Raw genomic sequence first — 13,979 nt, 5'->3', positions numbered from 1 at the left:
GATTTTGCAATTCTTTTTTAAAAAAATTTAACATTTAACTCATTATTCATGTATAATTCTTCAAATTTGAAAAATAGGATATTTTACACGCTTTGGTACAAAATCATCATTTTTTTTTGGTAAACATCATTTTTAATTTGAGAAATCATTCTTTTGAATCTTACAAAATTCATTTTTTTTCTTTTATGCTAAATAGCTCTTGGTTTCATTTGCACTCCCTGAGGTATAAATTGGCTGAACGAGCTAAACTTTGATCTAAATAGGTCAGACCTATTTAAAATATTTTGAGTTTGACCTAGTCTATTAATTTGATATAAACTAAATTACAGACCTGTCCTGACCTATATTAAAAAATAAAAAAATTGGTCCAAACCATGTTGACTATTTAAGAATATCAAACCTTCAATATCTATATAGAATTTAGAAAAATAATAATACAATAATATTATTTTTATCAATTATAATTATTATTATTTTTACTTAAATTAAAATAAATAATATGATATAAGCCGGCCTATAAACATGTAGGTCAGGTCTAGTAAAATTTGGAATATAACTTATTTTCTAAATAAATTTTTTTAAAAGTTTAGACCTGTTCTATTTTATCGAATATATTAGGTCAAGTCTAACCCTGATCATAGGTTCCTAATAAGCCATGTGACCCATTTATATCATATCTCAATGCTTTGATATCAAGCATTGACTATAAGACACTCTTCTTTAAAATTTAAAACCAATGAAAATGAGAAAGGACGGAAAAATATCCTTTTTTTTTAAAAAAGTAATAGAAAAATATTATATTTATAAAAAATTTGTTTACAAACTACGTTATGCCTTATGGTAAGACACTCTATTGAGTGAAATTTTATCAGTAAGACATAATTTAATTTGTTAAAAAAAAAATTATCAATATAACCCTTCGCTAAAATTTGTATGCAAAATACAACACAAGGGAAATTGAAGGATTTATTAATGCAAAGACTAAAATTCAAGTCCTGAAAATACTTTACCATGTGACATCACCCAAATTCAATATTACAAAAGCCAAGTAAACGTAAGCATTGCCCCCTCACTGCAGCTGACAGCATGTTCCCCACTTACGTAACCACACGAGGTAGCTTAGCTCTTCTTCTTCTTTCCCTTCATATATATGATCCCATCACTCCCTCTCTTGTTCTATAACACTCACTAGTAACCCATTGAATGGAAGAAACAAGCAGCATGCAAGAATGTGTCATCACCCCAACAACCTATCGAGGGGTTCGCAAGAGGAAATGGGGGAAATGGGTGTCAGAAATTAGGGAACCTGGTAAGAAAAAAAGAATATGGTTAGGGAGTTATGAGGAACCAGAAATGGCAGCAGCAGCATATGATGTAGCATCCTTGCACTTCAGAGGACACGCTGCAAAGCTTAACTTTCCTGAATTGGCTGAGACTCTGCCACGACCAGCAAGTTCTAGAGCCGAGGATGTTCAACTTGCAGCTCAACAAGCAGCATTGAAGTTCAAAAGACCAATAACATCATCATCATCATGTGAGGGAAGTGGCAATAATAACAATGAGGATAACGTGGTTCCTGCGAGGGTGGGGTTGTCACCGAGTCAAATTCAAGCCATCAATGAGTTCCCATTGGATTCACCAAAGATGTGGATGCACATGGCAGAGGCACCCAATTTTGGGTTTGATGAGTCATCTATGATGCTTTATTGTGATGATGTTTTAGAGTTGAGTGGATGGGAAGATATACAGCATGAGTCCTTATGGGACTATTGAATGAACCCTTGATTTAGGGTCCAATAAAATGAAGCAAAAAGATTTGTTATTGGTCAAGTGCATATTTTATATATTCCATTTGTTTTATCTTTTGCTTATCTACTTGTATGTATTTGTGTATTGTTTTATATGCTCACAGGAGGTGGTAAAAACCGGAAGGCACCGCAATTAATCCGTAAAAAATTAAGTCAGTTTGCTTTGATTTTGAGAGAATGCTGCAAAACTCGGTCCATTTCGCTGGCCCAAAGCTATATTATATTAAAAAAATGAAAATACTCAACCCGCTCTACCGAACCGAGTCCTTTTTGCCAACCTTACTCACGGGTTATGTCACACCATGTATAGGAAAAATAAAATCTAAACTAAATATGTAAAATTGAATTAAATTAGACTTGAATGAAGATTTTTTTTTATGGTGACATTAACATTCAAACCTATAATCTCATGTAAATTATTCAAATTCCTCTTTACTACATCTATTTTAATGCATTGCTAATTAGAATCAAATTAATAACATGTCGATTTTGGGTTTAAGTCATTGGGTCATTTTTTCCAACAGCAACAAATAAAATAAAATAAAAACTAAATCATATTCCAGGCGAGTCGTGTTCAATGGGTTTATTTGTTTGTTAAATGCAACAGGCAAAGGACTTTGTTTTGAATCAAATATTACTTAGGGGTATTTGATAGGGAGAATTTTTTGAGATTACTGGATAAGTGATAGTGCTAGTTTTATTTACCCACGTTTGATATAAGGTTTCTGAATTTTTTTTCGAGAATATGATTTTCCAGAATTTTGTTTTATATATATTTGTTCTTCCAAAATATTATTCAAGAATGTACCATCAAATGGTGATATTCTTGAAATCCTAGGTGTTGAAAAAATTTTACAATTTTTTTGGGACAAAATATCGATAATAATTTGGCATGCCAAATAGCTTTTTGTTAACATTCCCGGGAAAATGATTTTCCTACCATATTCCTGTGAATTATGATTCGCGAGCATGGAAAAATATATCCTCTACCAAACACTCCCTTATAGCCAATGTTGTCAAAATTGAGTTTCCACATAAAGACAAAATGGGATGTTAGAAATGTAAAAACGTAGAAATGACACGGAACATAGAGTTTCTACTATTTAACATCAAGATACAAAATTATGGGATATGATCCTTTAACACTTGTGTTAAACTTTTTATGGGAAATTAATAATTAATTAATAAGTGTCATCCAATAAATTATAACCGTTAGATTGACAGAATCAACGGTTCAGATTCGGTTGAAAGATGTTGTAAGCAAAAAGAGATTGTAAATATAACCTCCCTTTTATATATATATATATATATATATATATATATATATATATATATATATATATATATATATATATATATGGGAAAAACATTTCTCAAGCAGCTTGTAATAGGTTTATCTCCGGCCACCCTAAAACTACGTCGTTTTGTTTATTTGTTTCCTTATATTAATTGATTCAACTTTGATTGGTTATGATTACGTTTTTCTCTCTCTTCCTTTATCATCATTGATCCATCTTTGTACAGTTATGATTTAGTAGTCGGAGATAAAATTATCTCCGGCAGTTTGAGAAATGATAAGCCCTATATATATATGTAAAAAAAAATCACATAAGTCACTACTCAAAATTCAATGAACAACTTCATAATTAAAAGATAACTATACAAGATATAAGCTTAAAGTTTAACAATTCTTATAACGAAATTCCAAAATATTAAAAGAATAAAATTTAACAACTCCTAAATTATATCAATTGATTCAAATTAAACACATTATCTTATATAAATTACATATTCTCAATGTCATCTTCTCTTGCTCTTGTAACAATTTCATTTACAAAATTTGAAATGTCCAAATCATGACCTTCCATAAGTTCCCTCATTTTAACTTTAACCAAGTTTTCCTCATCTATATCTAAGTTGTCTACATATTTCTGGTCTTCTTCATTTTCCACTATCCAATCATCATCACATCTCTGGGTCATGGTTAAAAATTGACCCAATTCAATATTTGGGTCTAAGAAAAAATATAAAAGCATGTGTTTATTTTATGCAACATTTTTATCCATTTTTATTAAAAAGCATTTTTATTAAGTTTTAACACGTGTGACTTACATTCGCGTATTTGAGAATAGTGCTTGTAGCCTATTGTCATGTTAGAGAATTATATAAGGTATTAAAAAGGCCATCACATAAAGCCTTAAGGTTTTGGGTTAAAGTGGTTCTTTAACATGATATCAGAGTTTCAGGGACCACGAGGTCACGAGTTCGATTCTTACCGCCCTCAATTTCAGGTGGAATTAAGAAAAACACAAGGCAGACAAAAAAAATGGACTTGTGCAGCACAAGACAGACCAATAATGGACTTGTGTCATATCCACGCTTCAAGCCCAAGAGCCTCCTGCGTGAGAGGGTGTGTTAGAGAATTATATAAGGTATTAAAAAGACCATCACCTAAAACCTTAAAATTTTGGATTGAAATGACGCTTAACATGTCACATCGAGGTGATAGAAACATGTTGACTTTTTACATTAATTTTTTTTTTAAAAGAGTTACATTTACAACTTTTTATTTACAATTCTTACAATTGTAATAATGTACTTTGAGAATATATTTCCCTAAATATATAGTTAAAGTTGTTGGAGTTATAAATGAAAAAATTGTAAACTTAAACTGTCTTCATTTTTTTCATATATAGAATTTCCACGATCCATTGACGTCTTCGTCTTTTTTTTATTATATTTACTTTTTTTACTTCTACGTAACCAATTAAAGGAGATTGTTCAATGACTTCTTTATAATAAAAAAATGGAGATAAAGAGGAGACTAATAATAATAACAACGTAGAAATCATTTTCTTAGCCGGCCAAATCTATATGGACCCTAGCGGACATGACTTTCGTAACGAAGTTAACATTGACATTTTCACTGTCACATTTCTAACAATCATTATTGGATTTTATTAGTGTCATTTAATATAAGATAATTATCTTATGTTGTATTTAGAAAATAGATGGGTCTCACTATTACAAGAAAAAAAAAAAAGTGGAGTACGAAAATCGAAGTGAAAGAAAATGAGAGATAATATTTCATGTGAAAGGTGAGTAAAATTTCACATCATTATTTGTGAAAAGAAGAGGCTATAACGGAAGTGCTTTTCTTTGAAATAATAAGAATAACCACGTGTGTGCAACAAGAGTGTGCCACCTGCGAACATAATATATGCTTAGTTGTTTATTTATTGATTATTGTTATAAATAAAGTAATTGATGTAAAGTGTTAGGAGGATATAGTATAAAAAAAGAAGACATTATTGTGCAAGTAATAGAACTATATCGTAAATCTAAATAAGGCTTAGGCAAGATTGACAATTACAAGGGCGGACAACATTGGAGGTTGGAGATCCTAGGGTCGTATGCCCCTAAGTCCCGCACTATTTTTTTATTTATTAAAAATACCATATATAATTCATAATCCATAAAGATTTGGCCCTTAGTGACGAAGCCAAAAAAATTGAAAAATTAATATCAAAAATTAGTCAACCAGGAAAGAAGCTAGTTTTAAAACCAGCAGTTAAGAAAGAAGCAAACTATTTACCGTCACTGAAAATAAATAAAAAATTTCTGATTTTGGAAACCAGTCAGTGCCAAGGCACTAGCTGGTTCCAATGTGGCTACGCCACTGTTGCCCCTACTTCTATATTAATATAATTATTATATCACTTAATTTCTTATTGTAGTATAGTATTATATGATTTGATAATAGTATAAACATAATTTTCATTATAAAGAATCAAAGTTAAACTCGTTAACCTATAATATTGTATTTTTATGGGTAAATATAAAAATTTACACATTTACTTATGTGGTAGCATTATAATTAGTTATTTTGCCTTCTTTGCCTAATTTTCCGAGTCCATCATAGGATAAGTATGCAAAGGGAGCCGCGAGAGTTCTCGAAATTCGATATTCGTCCGAGCAGCGAAGTTAAAGGATTCGTAGGAGCACTCAAACTTAAATCTTGGAGTCGCATATTAGGATAAAGATCAGGATTAGTAAATTGTAATAGAAATTATATTTTGAAAGTAATTTTGCAATTCGGTGCACGTGATAAAATATGAACTGGAATCCATGATAAGTGATAAAATTGAAAAGTCTAATTAATTAATGGAAAAAATATTTCTGCAAATTAATGCAGATAAGTTATCTGCATTTATTTTCAAAACGACGTCGTTTTGATATTGAAATATTAAAAAATTATAAATATAAAGACTATTATAACTCTGGAATAAATTAAAATAACAAAAATACCATGATTTCTGCCCCCAAAACGACGTCATATTGGGCTTACTGCAGATAACTTATATGCAGTAACTTGCAGAAAAAACGAACCCTTAATTAATCTTCAAAACTCATGTTATATCCAAAGTCTAATCACCAATACTCAAAACAACGGAATTAATTAATATTTTTACTTTAGGAATGTTTGCATATCAAATTAAATCAATTTTAAAGAGTTAACGAAATTTTTGCAGATTAAATTAAGAAAAATGTATTTTTCATGTTATACAAATAAAATTATTTTCTACAATTCAAAATTATATCATTTTGGGTTAAGAATAAAAAATACAACACATTTTAGAAATTTTACATCTCTTTTATCACATGGATTTTTTCAAAATACTTTGTATTGTATTCTCCAAAGTCCAAATCATTTCCCATGGTAGCGAAATACTAAACCCTTAAAATAAATTGGTTTTAATGATAAAACTCATATTATCCAATTTCATTATTATTTTTTTATTGTCCACTTGATTTTAAATTCAAGTTCGATCCAATCAATCTCTATAAAATATAATAAAACTAATTAAAAGTATCAAATAAAGCTGTCAAAACAGCCCGAACAATTTAGCTCTAGCTTATGTGAGTTAACCCAAAAAATCTGCAGGGCCATAACACAAATAATAATTTAATTCTACTTGGACCAAAAATCCTATGGATTAAGGTTAACCGCGTACCTTTTAAAAATTTTAATATTTTTTTTTCATAAAAAAAATTCATAGTTGATTTTTATTAAGCTTGTTGTAATTTTTCAAATTCAAGCAATAACTTATACCAAATTCCATCTTGGTTTCCCAACCAATTTAATTTATATTAACCTAAAACCTAAAAGCAGAAGGTTGAAGGCCAAGGGACATGAACAGTAATAGCCATTGCTGAGTTTTCTGCCATCAAAGGCACCTTTGAATGCCTTGAGTCAATTAAAGCATTGAAAGCTTCTTTATCCTCTTCGGCTTTTCCTTTTTATGATTTTCTTGCATTTTTTATTTATTTATTTTTAAATAAGTTGCATTTTGGAGAGAATGAGAAATGACCGGGACGGAAAGGGGAAGTTTAACCTCAACTACCCGTTTCCCATACTAGTGCAGTATTCAGCTAGTGCAAGCCAAAGTAAAACATTACAAGACAAATGAATTCAGCTAAGCACAGTACCAAATTGTGCTCTCAATTAATCAAATACTGATAAGAATGTTTCAACTTTCAACAGATAATTTGATTGAGCGTTACACCAGCCAATATACGGCAGCCTCTTGAGAAGCAATGCGAAATGAACAAAATAGCATTGCAAACAAATGTAGTCTACTTTATTTGCCAAAAATACAGTACTAACTGCACGGCAGAACTAAATGTCTTATAATTAAATCTCTGGAACTTCAAACGCACACTGCCAAATTGAATGTATGAAAATATAATCACTATGCAGTGGATCCTTTCAGATATGCAATAAGATCAGCACGTTCCTGGGGCTTCTTAAGACCAGGAAATACCATCTTTGTCCCGGGAATATACTGCACAAAAGCATAACACAATACGCAGATCAGTGACACATTGCCGCGGAAAGATTCTCAATGCCCCCTTGCAATATTAGCTTACTACCATACTATTTAAAAGTGCACTCCCCCGTCTACAGTAGAAAAATTAAATCCCATAATAGAAAATTATATAAAGTAGGGTGTACATGATGATTACTATTTACCATTTATTCCAAGAGAATATTGGTCAAGTATACCTCATACTCGAATAATCAGTGATTAATAACCATTCAATATAGAAATACTAGTTTATATTGTACCTTTTTGGGGTTAAGCAAGTAATCGTACAAAGTCTTTTCCTCCCAAATCACAGCCATGTTCTTGTTAGCAGCAGAATAGGAGTATCCGGGAGTAGTGCCTGATTGCCTTCCAAACAAACCATTCAGATTGGGTCCTGATATTGTCAACAAGGCAAATATTTTAGTCTTCAGAATCGATAACAACATTATTCAAGGAGGTGAATAGCTGATACAGGCAACAAAATACTATTAACAACAAAATTATATAACTGCTGCAGCATAGTATGATCATATGAGCATCAGAATAATGAAAGGGGTAAAACCATGTTATTAGGACAAGGACACAATGTATAATTTAGTGACAAAGTACAATTAGCTATGGTTACTAAATTAATCACATTGTTAAATAAGCACAATTCACAAGCACTGAAAATTGGAAATCAATGTATTAACAATATTGTCCTTGCAAATGCTCTTTCATTTTCTTTTTTGCAAAAAAGTGAAAAATTAAAATAGTAAATCACCTAAAGGTCCTACACTACGAGAAGACTTTTTATGGGCCGGGACAATGGTGGTCCCTCCCCAAAATGGAAAAAAAAGAGGGACGGAGAGGGGAAAAATCAAAAAGAAAAGGGTAGAAATGGAAGAAAATTTTCCATTTATAGAAAGGGACCATTGAATAAATGGTGGGCCTGGAGCATATTAAATTTTTCCCTACACTACCCATTGAAATCGAAATTGTTAAAATAATAATTCCAAAAATTTTAATATAATAGTAAAAGCTACAGCAGGAACCAGAGAAATTCTTTGAGGCAGGCAAATCAATCTCTGACATATTAAAAGTTGTACAAATGGAGATATTTGTACTTTTAACATGGCCAACATAACTATACACATGCCAAAGGTTGATTTACATGCCTAAGGTAGGTTGTTCCCATCCAAGAATTTCTCCATGAACCAAAATACACGTTTTATCTTGCCATCGGTTAACAAGGTTAACAGAGTATATCTTATGTCCTAATTTCTTGTTCTAATAGGTATTAAATCCTTAAATTGATAAGATTCTCTCATTTCAAACGAACTAGGGATTGTTTCAAGGATGAATAATTCTCTTTGTCCAAATATTATCACATGAAAGAACAAGAACAAAGTAACAGGAGGTTTAAACTTCAGTTCCTAAGCTTCAGAAATAGGTATCTCCCCCAGATATCTACAACAACTTAAGTGCATCATAGATGCAGTCCATTTCCAAATCAATCGAAATCGTACAATCGACCGCATCCGATCTTAAATTTTAAGTAGAACTGAATAATTACTTTTTGAGGATCCAATGGTATTATCGAACTGAAACTGCTACTTATATAAGTTTCACGCACAATCTGCTCTTGCAAAGTTTCAACCAACTTCTCCACAGTTAAACCGAAATTATGACAAGAAGACAATTGACAGAATAGAAACAAACAATTAAATGATATTTAGGGAGATTATTCAGAAGAAATAAACAATTTGTGCACCAATAAAGGCACAATAACAATTACAAGACAAACACACAAATTACATAACGCATGAAGAGAGAAGAATAAGGCTAATGTAAAGCTACCGGTCAAATTTATGGATCCAAGATTATTTTGCTTAATTTCAACAAATAAGATAGAGATCCAAAGGAGATTCCAACCGAAAATCAAAACTAAAAAAAAAATCCTCGGATGAAAAAAGAGAGTGTATATATAATAGGGAAAGGGAAAGCTGACCTTGCTTATGGCCTGCACCTTTTTCAACGGTGTGGCACTGAGCACATTTGGTCCTAAAGATTTTATCCCCGGACTTGGCATCGCCGGGAGGTGCCTGATCAAACGACGCCATTCGTGAACGGTGTTTGTTTCTCGCGAGAGAAAAAGAAGTTAGGGGAAAGCGAGCGAGTAATGGGGAGAATTGCGTGGAAAAACCGGTTAAGAACGAGTTGTGAAGAATATATATATAGGTGTCTGTGACTGTGAGGGTGGGAAAGTGGAACGCGTTCGCCACGGTGTTATTAAGCCAACCCTAACTTTTTTTCGTTGACGTGGACCGTTTATGGCGCTCCAATTCTTTTATGACCAGTGGCGTTAGCGTTAGGCGAAGGTCAAGTTTGGCATGCGTCACGTGATTTGGGCGAATATTATTGAGTTTGTGTAGGCATTTTATTGTACATGTGAAAGTTAACATCAGCATTGCCTTGGGTTGAAAAGCCCAAAAGAAGAAACCAAAGCTAATTATACAAATATGTCGATAGAAACTGGGTGATATTCTTAATTAAATAATAGTGTGATTGATATCATCATTGAATCAAGGGTAGAGCTGTCAAAATGGGCCAGACTGGCCCATTTAGCCCTAGCCAAAGTGGGTTAGGGTTAAAAAACCCGCAAGACCAAAAAATCCACAATGATATAGATTCACACGGGCCAAAGCCCTATGGGTTAGGACCAGCCCGCGGGACTTCTAAATTTTTTATGTATTTTTTACACTATTAAAAAAGATCATATTTTTTACAACAAATCTACGTTGCAAACAACAAAAAATTTCGTCAAAAAAATATTTTTTCGTTTGCATACTTTTCATTGAAAGGAACGCAATTTTTATCCGATGAAATTTTTTACAAAAATAATTTTTTGTCAAATTTTTTGACCAAATTTAGTTTCCGTCAAAAGTTTTGACGAACATAATTTTTAAATATTTTCGATAAAAAAAATTCCACCAAAAGTTTTGACGTAAAAAAGAATTTCGTCAAAAATTTTGACGAAACATTTTCCGTCCAAAATTTTCGATGAAAATGTGTCCCAATAAAAATTTCGACGAAAATATTTTTTTCAAAAATTTTGAGGTAAATGTTTTTGTGAAACTCTCGACAAAATTTAGATTCTGTAAAGAATTTTGACGAAATATTTTTTTCGTCGAAATGTTTTTCGTCAAATTTTTTTACAGAAATAACTTCCGTCGATTTTGAAGGAAATGTGTTCCGTTGAAAATTTTGATAGAAATATTTTTTATCAAAAAATTTGTCGAAAATATTTTTCGTCAAAAATTTTCGATGCAAATGTGTTTCGTAGAAAATTTCGACGAAATTTTTTTTCGTCAAAAAATATGACGAAGTTATTTGCATCGAAAACTTTTAACGAAATTTAGATTCTATAAAGAATTTTGACGAATTTTTTTTTCCGTCAATTTTTTTTTCAGAAATATTTTTCGTCAAAACTTTGTACAAAAAAATTTCAATGGAAATGTGTTTCGTTAAAAATTTAAAGGAAAATATTTTTCGTCAAAATTTTTGACAAATATGTTTTTTTTTGTCAAATATTTTGACGAAATTTAGATTTCGTAAAGAATTTTGACAAAAAAATTTTATGTCAACATTTTTTACAAAAAAAAATTTCGTCACAAATTTTTACGGAAATATTTTTCGTCGAAAATTTTCACTGGAAATGTGTTTCGTTTAAAATTTTGATGGAAATGTTTTCCGTAAAAAAATTTGGCGAAAATGTTTTTCGACAAATTTTTTTACAGAATTGTTTTCTATTGAAAATTTTCGACAGAATTGTTTTTCCTTGAAAAATTTGACGAAAATATTTCTGTTGAAAGTTCCAACGGAATTTAAATTCTATCAAGAATTTTGACTGAATATTTTTCCGAAAAAATTTATGTCACTTGTTTCGTCTCTATTTTTGACGTAATGTGATTTTTGTCAAAAAAATTGTCACTATTTTCGAACGAAATATTTTTCATCGATAAATTATGTCAGTATTTGACACTTTTCTAATAATGTCACATTTAATAATGATTCATATTTATGTAATTTTCACATTTTAATGCTAAGGATAGATATGTCACATTTAAAAATGATTCATATTTATGTAAATTGAGTTGAATATTGTAGCCTGCGGGCCAACCCTAACCTAACCCTATAATGAGAGGGCTTTAAGAGGATGGGGGTTAAAATGGCCTCATTACATATAGGGCTAAAATTTTATAGGGCTTAACATTGGGCTAAATGGGCTGGCCCTAGGGCTTGAACCCTTTTTGACAGCTCTAATCAAGGGAAAAATATTGTCCTTTTGTTATCAAAAAAAAAAGAAAAAAAGATTGTCCTTTTTTTTTTTGCAGATAAAAAAAAAAAAAAAAAAAAAAAAAGATTGTCCTTTACACAAACTTAGGGGTGTTCAGTAGAAGAAATTTTTTTTACTGAAAAAAATAATTTTAAAAAATATGATGAGAAATTTATTTTCTTGGATAAGTTACTAAAATGTGTTTGATAGGTCAAATTTTTTCAGGAATATTGAGTTAATTTTATTGATGATGTGTGTTAATTTTTCCATCCCATGGGAAAAGCAAATGATGGGAAAAAAAAAATTTCAACCATATTTTTACTTCATCCACTACCAAACATAAGCAAATAATTTTCTTTATCCCATTTTTTTAAGAAATTTTTTTTTCACCTCCTACCAAACACTTACATTCTTTGAGCAGTTTTTAAGTATATATTTTTGAAAATATATAATTATAATATTAAAGTTATACTTTTTTCATTTTAGCAGATAGCTTCTGAAGAGAGAAAAAAAATATAACTTTAATATTATAACTATACTTTACCGAAAATGCATAGTTAAAAGGGTAAAGTTCAAAAAACCTCTTTGATATTTCTTTGAATCACTTGCATACATGTGTTTTTTTTTCAATCACTTAACTCTTTTGTGATTTTTTTTCCATCTACAACCCTCCTTAACACTATTAGAAAATTAACTATGTATAAATATTCTACTATTCTTAGAAGAAGAAAATAAAGTGATAAAAAAAGAAAAATAAGACCAAATATTATGAAAACTTGTAACACTTAATAAAAGATTAAAAAAAAAAATCAAATGTGTCATGTGTCAAAATAAAAAAAGGAAATAAATGTAAAATAATAAAGTAAAAAATAGAAAAAAATAAGGTCAAATATATTAAAAATCACAACAGTGATATAAAAAACTAAAATTAAAAATAAAAATAAAAATAGTCTAAATGAAAAAATATATATTGAAGACTAAAAAGTAGAAGATAAAAAATAAATTAAAAAATTAAAAAATAAAAAGAAATAACTGTTATGAATTTTTAATATATTTTCTTTTTTTTTTGTCTTTGGTCTATTTATTCTTTTTATTTAGATATATTTGATCTTTTTTACATCTCTATTTTGTTCTCTCTTTCTTTTCTTTTTTTCAATTTTTTATGAAAATCTTTAGTAAATGGGGTGGCATAAAGCTAAAAGAGAGAGGAGAAAATCAGAATAAAATAGACTAAAAAGTGAAACAAAAATCAAATATATCTAAATAGAAAAAATAAAATAGACCAAGGACAGAAAAAATAAAACTAAATATATCGAAAACTCATTTCTTTTTTATTTTAGTTTTTATCTTAATTTTTTTCTTCTAGTTTTTTGTCTTCTGTATATATATATTTTTTCATTTGAATTAATTTTATTTTTTGTAATTTTAGTCTTTTCTGTCGGCTTCTGTGATTTTTAATATATTTGGTCTTATTTTTTCTTCTATTTTTTTGTTCTTATTCTATTTTCTTTTTTTATACATTTATTTCTTATTTTTTATTTTGACACATTTGATTTTTATTTTTTTTATTTTAGTCTTTTATTAAGTATTCTAAATTTTCATCACATGTTATCTTATTTTATTTTTATCACTTTATTTTATTCTTTAAGAAAGGTAGAATATGTATACTTAGTTATTTTTTAACTTAAAGGAGGGATGTGGATAAAAAATTCACCGGATGTTAAGTGATACAATATAAAAATAAAAAATAGGGGTGCAAGTTATTCAGAGCAATATTATTTGGGATTTTTGAACTTTTTTATAGTTAAAACTGCTAAAAGAATACTCATTAAACCCTTGAATTAAATTTGCTATAATCGACCTGGACTTTTCGTTTTCTAGGTAATATTTGCTTTTGTTTTATGAATTCAGACCTAATGTTGTAGATACCTCAATTCAATTAAAAATATATTATATGTGGTGTAAAATAATATCAAACTAATA

General features: G+C 29.7%; 2 protein-coding genes across 3 annotated transcripts; one reads left to right on the top strand and one right to left on the bottom strand.

Moving 5' to 3' along the window:
- The first annotated feature begins 1,203 nt into the window (after positions 1-1,203).
- Positions 1,204-2,015, top strand: LOC133311871 (ethylene-responsive transcription factor ERF021-like). Its single transcript, XM_061512998.1, has one exon. It carries the CDS (start codon positions 1,204-1,206, stop codon positions 1,771-1,773), a length of 570 nt encoding a protein of 189 aa, XP_061368982.1. The 3' UTR covers positions 1,774-2,015.
- Positions 2,016-7,293: 5,278 nt separating this feature from the next.
- On the bottom strand, positions 7,294-9,899 carry LOC133311868 (cytochrome c). Of its 2 annotated transcripts, none has more exons than XM_061512995.1 (3): positions 9,669-9,899; positions 7,935-8,072; positions 7,294-7,654 (listed from the first exon to the last, which is right to left on the bottom strand). In XM_061512995.1, exons 1-3 carry the CDS (start codon positions 9,778-9,780, stop codon positions 7,617-7,619), a joined length of 288 nt encoding a protein of 95 aa, XP_061368979.1. In that variant the 5' UTR covers positions 9,781-9,899; the 3' UTR covers positions 7,294-7,616. The 2 variants fall into 2 exon arrangements, with proteins under 2 accessions (XP_061368979.1, XP_061368978.1); XM_061512994.1 differs by having other exon boundaries at positions 7,939-8,072.
- Positions 9,900-13,979: the final 4,080 nt, after the last annotated feature.

Source organism: Gastrolobium bilobum, unplaced genomic scaffold, assembly GCF_033153095.1.
Source record: "Gastrolobium bilobum isolate Gb01-03AN ecotype WA unplaced genomic scaffold, APGP_CSIRO_Gbil_v1 utg284707, whole genome shotgun sequence".
NCBI classification, from domain to species: Eukaryota; Viridiplantae; Streptophyta; class Magnoliopsida; order Fabales; family Fabaceae; genus Gastrolobium; species Gastrolobium bilobum.
The sequence above is the reverse complement of the archived record's forward strand: the minus strand, read 5'-3'. Positions and strand labels throughout refer to the sequence as shown.